The 15,910-nt window shown below is 49.7% G+C and overlaps 1 protein-coding gene and 1 non-coding gene across 4 annotated transcripts; both read left to right on the forward strand.

Moving 5' to 3' along the window:
• Positions 1-1,141: 1,141 nt before the first annotated feature.
• On the forward strand, positions 1,142-11,898 carry LOC123045490 (DNA-directed RNA polymerases II, IV and V subunit 12). 3 transcript variants are annotated; one of them, XR_006421435.1, is made up of 4 exons: positions 1,238-1,432; positions 3,165-3,257; positions 11,492-11,606; positions 11,747-11,898. XR_006421435.1 is itself a non-coding variant. In XM_044468562.1 (3 exons), exons 1-3 carry the CDS (start codon positions 1,390-1,392, stop codon positions 11,512-11,514), a joined length of 159 nt encoding a protein of 52 aa, XP_044324497.1. In that variant the 5' UTR covers positions 1,238-1,389; the 3' UTR covers positions 11,515-11,898. The 3 variants fall into 3 exon arrangements, 1 of the variants encoding a protein (XP_044324497.1); XM_044468562.1 differs by having other exon boundaries at positions 11,492-11,898; XR_006421436.1 differs by lacking the exon at positions 3,165-3,257 and having other exon boundaries at positions 1,142-1,432; positions 11,492-11,898.
• A 1,258-nt stretch (positions 11,899-13,156) lies between these two features.
• TRNAR-ACG (transfer RNA arginine (anticodon ACG)) lies at positions 13,157-13,228 on the forward strand. The gene has a single exon. It is a non-coding gene; the product is annotated as a tRNA-Arg (tRNA).
• Positions 13,229-15,910: the final 2,682 nt, after the last annotated feature.

The raw sequence follows: 15,910 nt of genomic DNA on the forward strand, positions 1-15,910 counted from the left end.
CGGATCTGTCCTTGGTGGATTTGCTCAGATCTGGTCATAGTTCATCTGCGTTTGTGTGTTTTCAGGTTGGGTCCTTCCGATCTACGCTATTCCTCAACAGCGGTGGTTGCTATTCTGGTGCGCTGGTCCTATGAGGCCTTAGCACGACGACTTCCCGACTGTCTACTACAATAAGTTTTGCCCGACTCCGGCGAGGGAGGGGCGATGACGGCGACACGCCTTCGACTCACTTCAGTGCTTGTAGTCGTCGCTAGGTGGTATAGGATCTGAATGTAATTTTTATTATTTCTGGTGTTCGTACAACCATGAATGGAGATGAATAGATTGGAAGTATTCTCACAATAAATAAATAAACAAAAAATGATAAGCAAAGTATAATAGTGCATCCTAGACTGAAATTTGTTTATCAAATAGACCACATCAGGGGTACTAATACTTAATGAGCAGCATCTAGCACCACACATCAGCATCTAGTAGCAGCACATCAGGGAGGTCATCTAAATCTAAAAGAGAAAGACAAGATTTTGTGGATCATCTGCTGCTCCTGCGTGAAGGTTGTTGTTGCTGCTGAGTGGCGGGGTAGGGCGCCGAAGGTGTGGATTCGAGCAGCCGCCAGATTGAAAAACAAGCCCTAACCGTTTTCCATTTCCATGTCGTTGACTGAAGGGGACTCGAGAGGCGGAAGCTGCTGGGGACGGGTGGCGTCGACGTTGGGGGATGATGGGGCTCGACGACGGCGGTGGCGACGCGAGAGGAACCCTAGAAGTTCTGTGTCCGTGGTGCGGACGGGAGGCACTCGAGCGAGTGCGCCGTATTTTTGTTCATGCCTATGGTCGGGTGTGAATGAGGGTAGGGTGCAGTGGCATATATGGCAAGGAGTTATACCCTTCGTTTTCAAGTGGGTTTCTGCGGGAAGCACCCCTCCCCAACTTTTTCTCATTGTGAAGGAAATGAAGGCGGAAATAAGTTAAGTTCGAAGATTAAAAGGAGTTCTTTTGCGTTTCTGACTTTTTTCACAATAAGTTTTTTATGAAGGTATTTTTACAATGAGCTGCTAGAAGTCTCAAAAGAATTGACCTAACCATCTGAGCCACTCGCAGTTCGCCACGGGGATTGAGGTTGGCTAGCCAGAAGAAAAAAGTTCCCCTCAGCGAGATAAAATTGCATGGAGCCACCGCTGCGATCCTAACCGTCAAAAAATACAATCCTACGGCAGTCAGTGCAGATGGCCTGGATAGTCTACGATACAATCCTACGCAGTCATGCCATACACACTTGCCGGCGAATCACGAATCCCGTCCCAAGTTCAGTACTCGCATAGCCTTCTTCCCACCGAGCAGCCCCTCACGAACCCTAGCTTGCTATAAACCCTACTCCTTCCCTTCCCCGATGGATCCGCAGCAGCCGGAGCCTGTCAGCTATCTGTGCGGAGGTGATCTCCCTCTCTCGTTCGTTTTTTCTTTTCTGGAATTTGTCGACCACGAATCTCTCTCTTCCTCGCCAGAAAAAAAGGGGGACGAGTCGGCGACGGTTTCTCCCTTGGGAACGCCGGCGAGGCTGCGGTTTTCGCCCTCTCTGCTCGCTTCTCCGGCAGCGCGTCCCCCGTTTCTCTCTTGGGATGTTTCTTTAGGCGGGGTTAGTTTTTTGGAGTGGAGTGTCAGACCCGGGACGGTCGGTCTGAAGATCAATATTCAGACAAGAACACTTACATGAGTGAAACTTGGTGGAATTATTGGTGTTTATTCATGAAACTATGAAGAACACAATATTTCACATGGTATTACTTTAAGCGATGTGCTATTATGTTCGATTAGCTATGTAGAACCATCCGTGTTTAAACAATTGTGTCCTAAACAAAACTCTACCCCAATGTTCTATAAATAGAAAGAAAGATAGTGCATTCCAGGATTTTTTTTTTGTCAAAACTATCCTTGGCTTATTTCTTCTCTTCTGCCAAGATGTTTTCTTCATTCAGGGTTGCCATCCATGGCAGATGCTCATGTATCTTCTCATTTTTCATATCCGTGGGTGTAAGTTACGGTTTTACAAACAGTGAGCTTATTACTCTCATTATTATTGTTTGTTGCATTCTGTGTTAACTAAAAAAATCTAGCCATGTTAATCTGCACATTGCCTTAGTTTTTTAACTCAAGGTTTTTCATATAAAGGAGAACTTCCTAGAGTTGCTGCTGTTAGAGAATGGTGGGAATAGTCTGTTGTCTCATCTGCTGAAATCTTAGTTTATCCAGACGAGTTGAGAGTATCTATATGAGTTAAGAGCCTTTCACTTGCTTTACAAGTTCTCATGACCATGATTTATTTCCAGACGCTGAATTTAAAGAGTAAACCTTGAATCTGAATCCTTTCACTTCAGAGTATTCACATTTTCCCACTCTAATGCGACAAGTTCATGACCATGAATTGTGTTTTGATAATTTTTTTGTTTTACTGTTAGTGAATAAATTAGCAAGTTATAGAGCAGCCAAACAGTATCAAGATGAAGTTTGGTTACTGCAAATTCAAAATTTCATCACTTTCTGATGTGATGTGGCTATCAATACAAAATGTTACTATTCCCCACTGTAATGTCGAACAAAAAGTAGTGTTCACTTTGGTGTCTCTTATCTTCCATTTTAAAGTTAGAGTTTACATTTTCTTATATACAGTTCAATAACTCTGAACTAAATAAGAGTATAAGACGATCTAGACAATTATTTGATACATAATCTGGATTCATGGGATAGTTTGGTAATGGCTTTGCAATTAGTAATTTGACTAATATTTAATTTGTAATCTCTGTGGACATACATTCCAGTTATGCCATTTCTTTTCAATGCAAGCATTACATCCATTGGATTTGTGCTCCTTTTCATTCTCTTTGTCCTCCCCGTGTTGATGATATTCTTCCAAGGAAAAATAAAGTATACTTTTGATGTTCTATTAGGAACGTTTCATATCTATAATCCCCCCAAAAAACTTATATTTCGAAGTTCGAACTCCCATAAGCTTTCACATTTACATGGTAAATGTTATAAATATTATGGTGTTTAAGTGCCACCTTAGACAACTAGCCCATGCGGATTAATAAATTCCTCGTTGTGTATACATTATAAATAATTTGATTTCCCCTTCGTATTTTAACGAGTATGTGTATGCGTGTCTAGATTGCGGAGCTGAGAACACACTCAAGACAGGGGATGTGATCCAGTGCCGTGAATGTGGTTACCGCATCCTGTACAAGAAGTGCACCCGTCGGAGTATGGGCACTTCAATTTATCCTCTTGATCTGTTTTTTTTCTCGAGAAAACGCAAAGGACCTTTGCATTTCATTTCATGGGAAAGGTAGACCAATCCTCCTAGGAGGTGAGCAGTACAAAGAAAAGCACAAAATCAGTGGACATCCCAGGTTGTGGGCAGAACAACCCGAAGTCCCTGGGCTCCTGCTTCAGCCCAACACCGGGCCTCGTCCTTGATCCTAACCACTAGTGATTTGATGGATGGCGTGGCGTTGTCGAAGACACAGGCGTTCCTGTGCTTCCAGAGCATCCAGGGCACAAGAAGCGCGATGGATTTGAGGGCCTTCCGATGCGCCGGCGGCGCGAGCTCTTTCGCGCCCAGCCACCACTCCGTGACCGTGTGCTCCTGATCGGGGATTTGGACCGGAATAATCAACCAATCAAGGACAATGTGCCAGGTCTGACGTGCAAAGGGGCAGGTCAGCAGCAGGTGCTGGATAGTTTCCACGGCCTGGTCGCAAAGGAGGCATCGAGGGTGATGCTGCAAGCCACGTCGCGCGAGCCTCTCAGCAGTCCAGCAGCGATCCTGGTCGGCGAGCCAATGGAAAATTTTTACCCGTGGAGGCGCCCAACTCTTCCATACCAACTTCCAAGAATGGCACCGCGTGGATCCCTGGAAACTGGCCGCATAACATGAGCGCGCCGAGTAGGTGCCATTGGTGGTCCACCTCCAGAGCAGGCGATCCGGCTCGTTCGTCAGGATGGTGTGGCACACAGCCTGCCATAGCAGTAAGTATTGTCCGATCTCGTGCAGACCCAAGACCCCTTGAATATCATGTGCCCAAGAGTTACCCGCCAGCCCTTCAGCCACCGTCCTGGCCTTGCGTCGATGTTTGGGAATGCATTGGTGGAGTAGGGGAGCTATCTCACCTACAGACTGCCCGCCAATCCAGCGATCTTCCCAAAAAAGCGCCGTCGAGCCACTTCCAATGATCATGGTAGTGGAGGCAAAGAAGAGCGCGCGCTCCTCGTGAGAGAACTGCAGATCGAGACCTTGCCAGGCACGGTCTGGATCGACGCGGGCGAACCAGAGCCATCGCAATCGTAGCGCGAGGCCAGCGCGCTCCAGGTCTCGGACTCCCAGCCCACCATACGCGATAGGACGGCACACACGGCTCCAGTTGACATGGCAATGGCCACCGTTGGCCACGGCCCGCCCAGCCCACAAGAAGCCTCGCTGGATCTTCGCCAATTGTTTGAGCGTCTTCTTCGGGGGAGCGAACGCGAGCAGCTGGTGCACTGGTATTGCGTTGAGGACCGATTTGACAAGGGCAAGACGCCCGGCTTTGTTCATGAGCCACGCCTTCCAGGTAGGAAGCCGGGCAGCCACCGTATCAACGAGGGGCTGCAACTGGGCGGCGGAAGGCCGTCGCGTCGACAACGGGATGCCCAGATAAGTGATGGGGAGCTGCACCACCGGGCAACCCAATTGGGCGATCACCTCTTGTCCCTGCATGTCACCGTGCAGGACGGTGGCAGAGCTCTTCGCATAGTTAACCAGCAGCCCGCTCGCTTTGCCGAACAGGGTCAAGATACCCTTGATGGCAGCAGTGTCCTCCGGCGTGGCATGACAGAATAGCATCACATCGTCAGCATAGAGGGAGATCGCCGGGATTGGGCGTCGGGGGTGCAACTGCTGCAGAATGCCGGCATCGAGCGCTCGGCGCATCAACCGCCCAAGCGTGTCCACAGCGAGAACGAACAGCTGGGGGGACATGGAGTCGCCTTGGCGCAGGCCACAACGGTGCCAGATCGGGGGGCCTGGCCCGCCGTTCATCATGACACGGGTGCTGGACGTCGAAAGCAGGATCGCAAGCCATTCCCGAAATCTGTCCCCGAACCCATATTGGCGCAAAACCTCAAAGAGGAATGGCCAAGATATGGAGTCAAAGGCGCGCGTGAGGTCGAGCTTGAGCATGATCCGCGGAGCTCCGAGTTGGTGCAGCAATTTGAGAGATTGCCTCACGAGGATGAAGTTATCATGGAGGCTCCGGCCGGTGATGAACGCGTTCTGGTTGCGACTGACCAGGCTATCCAATCTGGGGGCAAGCCGCAGAGACAGGACCTTGGTGAATATCTTGGCCACGATATGGATCAAGCAGATCGGGCGGTAGTCGCGGAGCTGCTGGGCGTCGGCGCGCTTGGGCAGAAGGGTCATGAGGGCTTGGTTGAGCTTGCCAAAGCCACGGCCCCGCATCTCGAACAGTTGCTGGAAGACATCCATAAGGTCCTGTCGAACGATGGTCCAGCAAGCTCGCAGGAACTCCGCAGTGAAGCCGTCAGGCCCAGGTGCCTTGCGAGCGGGGAGGCGCTTGATCGCGTCCCAAACCTCCTCCACGCTGAAGGGAGCGTCCAGGCTCGCCAGATCACAAGGCTCAATGAGCCCCTCCAGGTTGAGCGTAAGGTCGCGGTCGGCGGCCGTGCCCAGGATCTCGCCAAAGTGCTCGAAAGCAGCCTGCGCCATCGCGTCCTGGTCGGTGAGCGTGTGCCCATCCACGGCCAGGCTGAAGATTCGATTCTTCTGACGGCGAAAGGAGCATTGCCGGTGGAAGAATCCCGTGCTAGCGTCGCCGTCCTTGAGCGTGGCGATGCGGGCGCGCTGCCTGGCGATGGTGCGCTCCAACGAAGCGAGGCCAAGGTACGAGACCTTGAGGCGCTTTCGCAGCCAATCCTCCTCCGGAGTGAGAGCTCGATCCTCCTGGGCCTTGTCAAAGCGCGATATGAGCTCACGAGAAATGGCCAACTTGTCGCGAATACTGCCTGTCTTCTTGGCACTCCAGCTTGTGAGCCTGCGCGCCGTGGCCTGGAAGCGCAACATCAATCGATGGAAGGGGTCAGGGTCATGGACCGAGCCCCAAGCTGCAGCCACCGTGTCGTGGAACCCATCAAGCCTCAACCAGAAGTCCTCAAAATGAAAACGTCTATGCGCCGTGAGCATGGGGGAGCAGTCCAGCAGCAGGGGGGAGTGGTCCGAGATGACCGACGCAAGGCAGCGAAGGTGACATTCGCCGTGAGCATCCTCCCAGTCCGAGGTGCAGAGCACACGATCCAGGTGCACAAGAGTGGGAGGGGACTGCTCGTTCGACCACGTGAAGCGACGCCCGTTGAGGTAGACCTCCTTAAGCGCAAGGTCATTGACGAGGCGACGGAATCTGCCCATCATACGACGATTTAAGTTACCGTTGTTCTTGTCCACGTCGCGCAGGATGAGGTTGAAGTCTCCGCAAAGCATCCAAGGCCCGGGACAGGCCGCACGAATCTCCCGCAGCTCAAGCATGAACGCAATTTTGTCCGCGTCGTCCTGGGGTCCATACACTACAGAGAGCCACCAAGGGATGCCCGAGGCCGTGGCCACTTTGGCCGAGAGGGCATTCGTGGTGAACAACGGGTCCGTGATAGTCACGACCCTGCTCTTCCAAGCCAGTAAGATGCCGCCCCGCGTGCCAAGAGCCGGGAGGTATGTGTAGTCATCAAACTCTGAACCAAGGGTGTCAAGAACAACAGACGAACAAAGCAACTCCATCTTAGTTTCCTGCAAGCACACAATGGAGGCAGCGGTGGTATCCAACAGCGAGCGAATGGCGGTGCGCCGGCTCCGCGAATTCAGGCCGCGCACATTCCATACAGCAATCTTAAGGCCGTGATCCATGGAAAGTGGATCGACGGGGAGCGGGCAGGAGCCGCCTAGGATGTGCAGGCGACCTCGACATGTGCTGGCGCGATCGGCGGGCAGGATAGGCATGCTGGGATCTCGCGGTCGACCAACGCGGCCATGGCCTTGAGCACCTGGAGCGGGATGGGCATCGCAAACATGCCATCGTAGGCCTTCATCTCGGCGGGGGTTATCTTCTGATTCGTCCCAATGATCCCCAGGGTGCGCAGGATTTGGACCTGCGCACGTCTCTCGGCAGTGGGTGGCGCCGCCGCCGGGCGGGCAGTGGCAGCCGAGCGGCCGCGACGGGGGGAGAAGTTCAGGGGCCTGCGCGGCCTCCTCCCAGGCGTCGGCAGGGCCGCATCGATGTGCTTGGTGGCGGCGGCCAGAAATTCCCCCAACGTTAGGGAGCTTGGCGCAGCGGGACGGGCGCGGGAACGGCGCATGGTGATCGGCGGGGATGCGAAGCGCTCGGCAGCAGGCAGATTCGTCCCCAGTTGGGCCCTCGCAGGCGTGCGGGCCTCCAAGTTGAGTCCCGTTGCGGTGATCGGGCTTTGTGGCCTCTGCAGAATAGTCACCTGGGGCGAGAGCCCAGTGTCCTCAATGGGCTGGGCCTGGGGCGGTAGAGAGGCCTTGGCCTGGGGGGACGAGGTGGGGCGCTCCTCTCCTCCACCCACGACGCGCGCATGGGGCCCGGAGGACCGGTCAGCGGGGACAGGGCCGTCGTCAGGTGGGGGTGCAGGCGAGACGCCGCTTTGCCCCGACAAGCAGGCCGGCACAGGCTGTGAGGCTGGTCCCACGCGCATATCGGGCAGATCCCGACAATTCCTCGGATCAGGAGCATCAGAACCAGGGCCCATACAATCCTCCTCGGGGGCATCCGATGGTGTGAGATTCAAATCTCGGGATCCTTCCGGAGTGTTCTCCGCGAATGGGGGCGTGCCACTTGGTCCGTGGCCTGGCTCCACGCTGGGGATTGGAGCAGCCGAGGGGCCAGGCGGGGGGCCACCGACAGGCGTCCTTCGCGCATCTCCGTCATCTCCTGCAGCAACAGAGGCCCTGCCCGCCTGGGCCACCGCCAAAGCTTGCTTTGGCTTTCTTTTGCGCCTCCCTTTTCTGGCGCGGCCACGCATGTTGGTGGGGCCATGCTGATCGCGCTGCTGCTCCAGCTGACCACGCTGCCCAGGCCAGGACTCTATGGCGCAGCCGCGACGGTGTACGGACGGCGGCGCAACCGCGGAGGGCGGCGCGGGCCATGCAGACGCGACGGACAGACCGTCGGTGCGCGCAGCGCGGTTCCCAACCCGCCACCCCAGGGAGTCGACGGCCATGCCATCAGCCCGGCCGGCCGGCGGCGCCTCCGAGCGTCGACGCTTGCGGCCGCGGCGACGCGCACGGCCAGGGCCCCTGCCACGAGCAGGGCCGTCGCCATCACCGGCGCCACCGCCGGCCGGTCCGTCGCCAGCGCCAGCACGGGGAGCTGGGGCGCCGATCCTCTCCGCACGGGCCAGCGCGATGGAAATCGGGTAGGTGAGGGTCCGGATGGCAGGCGCCTCCGAGCCCACGCGCGCGGGGATCTGTTCCACGATTTCCAGGATGGCGGCGCGGCGGATGTTGGCAGGATCATGCGTGCGCCCCGCCAGCCGGAAGACGGCCAAATCAGCCCTAGAACGCGTGCCGGGGTGGAGTCTCTCAATCCAGCAGCTCTCCCCAAGAATATGCTCGGCCGTCGAGAGGTGCCATGCCTGAGCGGGGATGCCCCGGAGCTCAAGCTCGACGCGGTGCTCGAACTGGCCGGAGCCCGCATGAGCCAGCTTGCTCCAGGGTCGCACGGAGAGGGAGAACCGCGGGGAGCGGATGAAGTGATCACCGTTGAGGCGATCCATGGTCGAGCGCGAGTTGAAGAGGATCAGAAAATCTTCGGGGTGATGGACGTGAACTGTGAAGTCACCGTCGACGAGCTCGAGGGAGGAGATGAGCACGTCGGCGACCTCGGCAGCGGACACGGGTGGCCTGTTGCCAGTAATGGAGGCCACCATCGCGCGGGTGAGAACCACCTCGGCCTCCTCCATCTCAACCGAGTGCGACATGATGACCCGCACCGGTGCGGGGGCGGGAGCCAAGGGAGCGCGGACCACCGGAGCAGCAGGTGGTGGCGGCGACGGCGTTGTGGCCCGAGGCGCAGCCCCGCGAACAGCAGGGCCCGAGCGGCCGGAGTCGGCCCGGGAGTCTTCCCGGCGCCGGGCGTCGCAGGCGCGCGACTCGTGGCCGGACTCGAGGCAGCGGCGGCAGCGGACGTCGTTGGTGCAGTCCCGCACCCGATGACGGTGGTCCAAACAGCGGAAGCAGAGGCCGGCGACCTCCTCCGGCGAGGGGCTGCGTCGTCGGGGCTGAGGAGGGGAAGGCACGGCCTCCTGGCGAGGGCGGCGGCGGCGATTCCGACGCCGCGGAAGCTGGTAGCCTTCCGCGTCGACCTGGACGCCGCCAGGGGCGCGGAAAACCTCGGAGCGGGGGCCGAGGCGACTCGCGGCAGGCTGCCTAGCTGTGGCAGCGGCATGAGCGGGGGTTGGGAGCACATGCGGCGTGGGGGCGGCCGGCGGGGAGCGTGCGACATCGCTGTACGAGCGCGTCGAGGACTCGCCCTCCGAGTCGGACCAGCGGCCGCCAAGGGACACGCGGTCGTCGGAGGGGGTCACCCGGCGGTCGGCAGGGTCAGCACTGGGGGTCGCCATGGCCTCGGGGAGGGGGGAGGTGGGAGGGCTACCGGCGGGGATTCACCGGCGGCTGGGACGAAGCGGGCGGGGGAGCTAGGAGGAGCGGGGCGGGTGGGGAGCGCTCTCCATCATCTTCTTCCAGTCTCTTGATCTGTTTTTAACCTCTTAATTTATCATGTTGCGGTTTGGCGCCATTGCTTTGTTTGCACTTATCTGATAGGTTATGAATTCCTTGTGCATTGTGCTGTTGATATGTTCATCTTGATCTAGTCGAGCCAGTGAACATAGTTCCCTAACTACCATCTCATACAATTTTTTTTAACTATGCAATTACATGTAGAAAAACAAGCTATGATATGCATCTAAAACATTGAAATTCAGTTTCATAGAATAGTACTAGATAGGATATCGCGGCATGATTATTTTGTTAAAAACATTGAAATTTAGTTTCACCCAAAGAGATGGTTACATGCTCGAGTGTGGTTGCCTTTGGGAGAAGAGGTTGCCACCTTGCCGGGCTGGGAAACTGCTCGACCAGGCGGTGGCGGTGGCGCGTTAGCTGGAGCCTCGAGTAGGTTTGAGGTCGAGCCCCTTTGTGGCGTTCGCGGTCAAATAGCCTGAAAAATTAGGGTTCGTATCGGCGCTGAGCCCATTATTGGGCCTCCCGAGTCCCCAGCGTGGCCCCTAAGTATCCGAGCCGTATCCTTAGTGGCGCCACCTTAGGCTTTTCTTGGGTGTCGATCCTATCGGCGCCCTTGCCCTTTTTGGCTTTGCCCTTCTTGAAACTGGTGGTCTTATTCATGACAAATACGTGTATCCCGGCTGTGTCCCGCCGTTCTAGAACGCTGATTCGGCAGTTTCAGCTGTGTCCGTGCTTTTTAGGATTAGGCATACAGGCCTTTCAACCCAGTTTAGTAGAGGGGTGGGTTTGTTTCATGGTTCTTCTGTTCTTGGTTGCTCTCTCAATTGTTGATTGTAGATCATGCGTCCTGCGCATTGGCCGGGCAGCGAGACCCGCCCTGGTTGTAAAGCGAAGCAAGGATCTTTGTAAATTTATGGTTTAGGAACCACTAGAATCATCGACCAACATATCTGACTTTGTCAACAGTTCTTATTACTTTATTAGCACCATTGTTCCTATCAGATTGTAAATTTCGACATTTATACTCATTTCTTTCATATGTTATGCTTTTAAGCTCAACTGCCACATTCTGGGAAATACACAGGATCATGTATATTTAATTTCTGTCTTGATTTAACACATCAGTTCATATTGTTTCTTTTTCATTCGTTTTTGTATTATATTTTTTAAACAAAGGCGAGGTAGGCATCGACTAGAGTTTATGTTGTAGTACAATATTTTTATTTGTTTGTTTGTAGAGGTACACTTGTTTCTTTATCTCTCTTTTGTGTCTTCAAAACCAATCATGTTGCAGTCAGTGACTTGTATTAAATGACGATAACCCGGTACATGTCACATAGCTATGTTGCAACAATGCACTTTACCTTCCTCGTCCTCAGGATGCAGCCACCTGGCGCACCTACCTATATTGAGGGATATGGCCGATCTTGCTACTTCAGTGAGGCCTAGTGATGTTTGATTGCAAAGTGGTTGTTACAAATTGGTTGGTTTTAGGTTCAAAGCTGGTACCTGATCTTATACTGTAGTTTTTGTTTTGATGATCTTTTGCTCTTGTGGTTGCTTGATGATGCCACTGGATATTAGATTTTTAATTCAGCTCAAACTCATTATTTTTTTGGCAACATATGATCTTTTCTTTGCATGCTGTGTCTGTGTGCAATTTCTCATGAACTGTCTCCTTGGGCAGTTGTTCAATATGAAGCTCGCTGAAGACAAGGAACAAACATCATTCACTGTTAAGTGTGTGCCCTGAGACAAAGCTACTACAATGGAGAAATGTATTAGGCAGTACTCGCTCATAGGTAGTAATCTTTCCATTGGACTTTGGCTTGAAGTGGTAAAAACTTGTCAAACCTGTATTGAGATTTTAGACATTTGAGGATTGAGATTATGCATCTTTGAAAGCTAGATTTTAAAAAATGGTTATTATTGTTGTCGCCAGGAATAAGGTGCCCTGTTGGTTGCACGCAGGCTCTGGCTGTTATTTGCTGCCTGTATCGTTATTACTACCTCTGTAACTATTTTAAGACGTTTTTGTAGTTAAAATTGAACTGTAAAAATGTCTTATATTTAGTTATGAAGGTAGTACCTTAATTCTCCTGCCATGCTCTTTAATTGTGCTAAACTGAGCTTTGTAATGTTTTGTGCAATTAAGGAACCTCTTTCCATTACGTCATTGTCATATTTGGGGGGTATGCCTGGCGCATAGTAGAGAATATGTTTCAGGTGATGAGTATATTACAACTGTCCAACCCTTACAAGAATATCCTTATAAAATTAGAAAATAACACATAGATCTTTGGGCATATTGACGCTGTCGTTCTCTTGGTCACTGTGAGCAAAGCCTGATGCCGCCTCTTGATCTCTGGAGCACCATCAGAGCAAGGATTACATTGTTGACACAAAGACACAACGGCTGTTAACTCAGGACTAGATTGCTGTCCCAGAGAAGAAGCAACGAGTAGGGTTGGACAATCATACCCGATCCATCAAGAAAGAACTGAGGGAGACCTAACCTCTCTAACTTTCTGATGAAACCAAACACCACCATGCTTCGCCTAACGAAGATGGAAACACAAAGCGGCGCTGTCCACTCACCCGGATGACACCGTTGAAGACCACCTAGGCAAAACATAGACAGAAAATGGGTTCCCAAATTTGGCCCTGACTGAATCTCCACACCTTCACACGCCCACCACTGATGTTAATCAGCGTTGCCGGTCAACTGCGCAAAGCGTCGCCCAAATTTCTACTACTAAATGAGAGTTGGTGTTTGCACGTCACCAAATGAGGTTTCATCACTCCCTAGGTTTGGAATAAGGTAAAAAAAAATCAATGATGTCCTCCCCCCCCCCCCCCCCTATCATACTCAAATTAAATCAAAATTTACCAAAATCTAGAATATGATGGGTGTAACATATACGTCGGACATGATTGGTGTTGAACCTCTAGAATATATATTTCTCTGTTGCAACGCACAGACAATTAGATAGTAAGTTAAGTTTCCAGGGGATTTCTTGTCGTCAAGTATTCTCTATGTGTAGAGTACATTGAATGTACAAAAATGGCTATAACAAAGTTTCTGTTGTTGAATCTTTTTCACGGCTTGATAGAGAATTTGATAAGCCGAAGATCCCATTGTATTCCAGAAGCTTGAGAAGCATTTTTCGTTCAAAATGCTAGAACTATATAGGGAAGTTTTCTATCCTTGATAAATATTTTTTGACTCCATGGCCCAATGGATAAGGTGCCAGTCTACTGATCTAGTGACTCTGGGTTTAATTATGTTCTTTTTTGCCCTTCTATGATCTAACGAATATATAATTATAAAGTCAGGTAATGCAATCAAGTGACTCCGTGGCCCAATGGATAAGGCGCTGGTCTACGAAACCAGAGATTCTGGGTTCGATCCCCAGCGGAAATGGAGGCCCAATAGGCCGTAATAAAAAATACCCTCAGCTGCGCGTTTACACCCCTCAAAAAGGCAAATCCTATTGGGGGTGCGACTCTTTTTTTCTGTTTTTTTACGTCTTCTGTTTTCTTTTTTACTTTTATTTATACACACACACACATATATATACTCTTCAAAAAACATTTGAAAAATGTTGATCGTGTATATAAAAAATGTTGAACAAGTTTTTGAAAAATGTTGATCATGTTTATTAAAAATGCTGAACAAGTGTTGAAAAAAACGTTTATCATGTATATAAGATACCCTCAGCTGCGCGTTTACACCCCTCAAAAAGGCAAATCCTATTGGGGGCGCGACTCTTTTTTTCTGTTTTTTTACGTCTTCTGTTTTCTTTTTTACTTTTATTTATACACACACACACATATATATACTCTTCAAAAAACATTTGAAAAATGTTGATCGTGTATATAAAAAATGTTGAACAAGTTTTTGAAAAATGTTGATCATGTTTATTAAAAATGCTGAACAAGTATTTCAAAAATGTTGAACAAGTGTTGAAAAAAACGTTTATCATGTATATAAGAATGTTAAACAAGTATTTGTTTCTTAAAAAAGTTAATATAAAAAATGTTGACCATGTATTACAAAATGTTAAATTTGTATTGAAAAAATGTTAGAAATGTATTAGAAAATTTTTGTTGACATATAAAAAAAATATAGAATAAAACCCCAAAGAACAAAGAAAACAAAAAAATTGAAAACCGGAAAAGAAACAAAATGAACCAAAGAAAAAAAAAACCAAAGAAACAAATGCATAAAGAATGAAAAAACATTGAAAACGAAGAAAGAAACAAAAAACCAATGAATAAAAGAAGGAAAATGAGTAAGAAAAGAAAACCGAGAAAAACAAAGAAAAACAAAAAAGAATGTGGATGAAATAAGAGAATCAAACAAAAACAAAAGAAAAGAGGAAAAAAACTCAGAGAGAAAAAAGTAAAAATGAAGAAAATGAAAGAGAAAAAAAAGTAAAATCAGGAAAAGAAAGTAAACAGGGTAAAACTCGGTTCATTTTCCTTCTAGTAGGCCGTACCCTACATAGTGTATAACAATTCTTGTCTAGCATAGTGGCTCCCAACATAGGGAAGCAACTAGTCATCCCAAGATCGATCCCAAACTCAGAAAAGGGTGCCAAAGTGCGATTGACAGGGATTGAACGCGCGGTCTCTTCCTTGCGAGTGACCAACACTAACCACTACACCAACTTGTGAATACCTACTTTTTTTTACATTTCTATGTATAGGGAATGTCCCCCCTACGTTTTCTATGTTTTTTTTTTCTTTTTCTGTTTCTTGTTTCTTTTTTCTTTTCTTAAATCCGTGAACTTTTTTCAAATCAATGATTTTTTTTCAAAATTTGATTCACTTTTTTCAAAATCAATGAACTTCTTTTTATATTTTTTGTTAATTTCTTTTAAAAATCAATGATTTTTTTGTCAAATCTAATGAAATTTTTTCAACTTGATGAACTTTTTTTTCAAATCTGATGAACTTTTTTCAAAATTCATGGCCTTTTTTCAGATTTGTGATCCAAAATTGAAGATTTTTTTTTTCAAAATCAATGAACCTTTTCCTTTTCAAATTCAGGAACTTTTTTTTCGAAATCCCTGAACTTTTTTGAATTCACAGGCTTTTTCGTTTTGGGGAAATTATTTTGTTTTTTTCTGAAACTTGCTAACTTTTTCTCAAATTTGAAAAACACGTATCAAATCTATGATTTATTTTTTCTTTCAAAAGTTTTTTTTCGAGAGTACGCCAATAGCGTACCATATTTTTATAGAAGAAAGCAGAATGTTTACAAGATCCCTAAGACGATGCGAGCATCGACGAGGTTACACCGACTCCAACTCTGACAAAACTAACAACTACTCTCTTACAAATCTACTCAACCCTACCAATCCCACTCCCGCAAGTTTCCAAGTTCTGATCTCATCTAGAATTTGCTGGGCTAGCCTAATGGGGGAACTGACTTGCTCGGCCCGGTTAAACACTCTCACATTTCTTTGTTTCCACAGCAACCAGGCAGCAGCAATGACAAAAGTGTCAAACCCTCGCATGTATGGTTGTCGAAAGTTGCTCCTTGTCTTCAACCACCACTCCTGAAAAGTATCCAGAGCGTCTGGGATCTCCACATTCACCTGCATGATAAGGAAGCATTGGTGCCAGACTTCTCTCGCATAGACACATTGTGCCAAGATATGATCCACATTATCTTCATCCCGTTGACACGTATAGCAAGCCGAAGGCACGTCCTGTAACCCATGACGAGCTCTTCGATCAGACGTCCAGATGCGATATTGCACAGCCAGCCATACAAAGATCTTGCACTTGAGGGTTGCCCAGCTTCGCCAAATGCATGAGGCCGTGCTCAATCTTACTAGCCCCTGACATAACCTCTCATATGTGGATCTGGCCGTGTACGAGCCTGATGGTTCACATGGCCATCAGAAGACGTCCTCTGTATTGACATCTCTCGGGGTGGTAGCAATGACATGTTGGAGGTGGATAAGTTGAATGTGAGCCATATAAGAAAGATCACCTCGAATGTCATTGAGCCATGCATTGTCAATCATTGCTTGTTGGATCGTTCTTCTAATTTTGATGCGCACATCCACTACTGCCACTATCATGGGCGCAA

The sequence above is a fragment of the Triticum aestivum genome, chromosome 2B (genome assembly GCF_018294505.1).
Source record: "Triticum aestivum cultivar Chinese Spring chromosome 2B, IWGSC CS RefSeq v2.1, whole genome shotgun sequence".
Lineage (NCBI taxonomy): Eukaryota > Viridiplantae > Streptophyta > Magnoliopsida > Poales > Poaceae > Triticum > Triticum aestivum.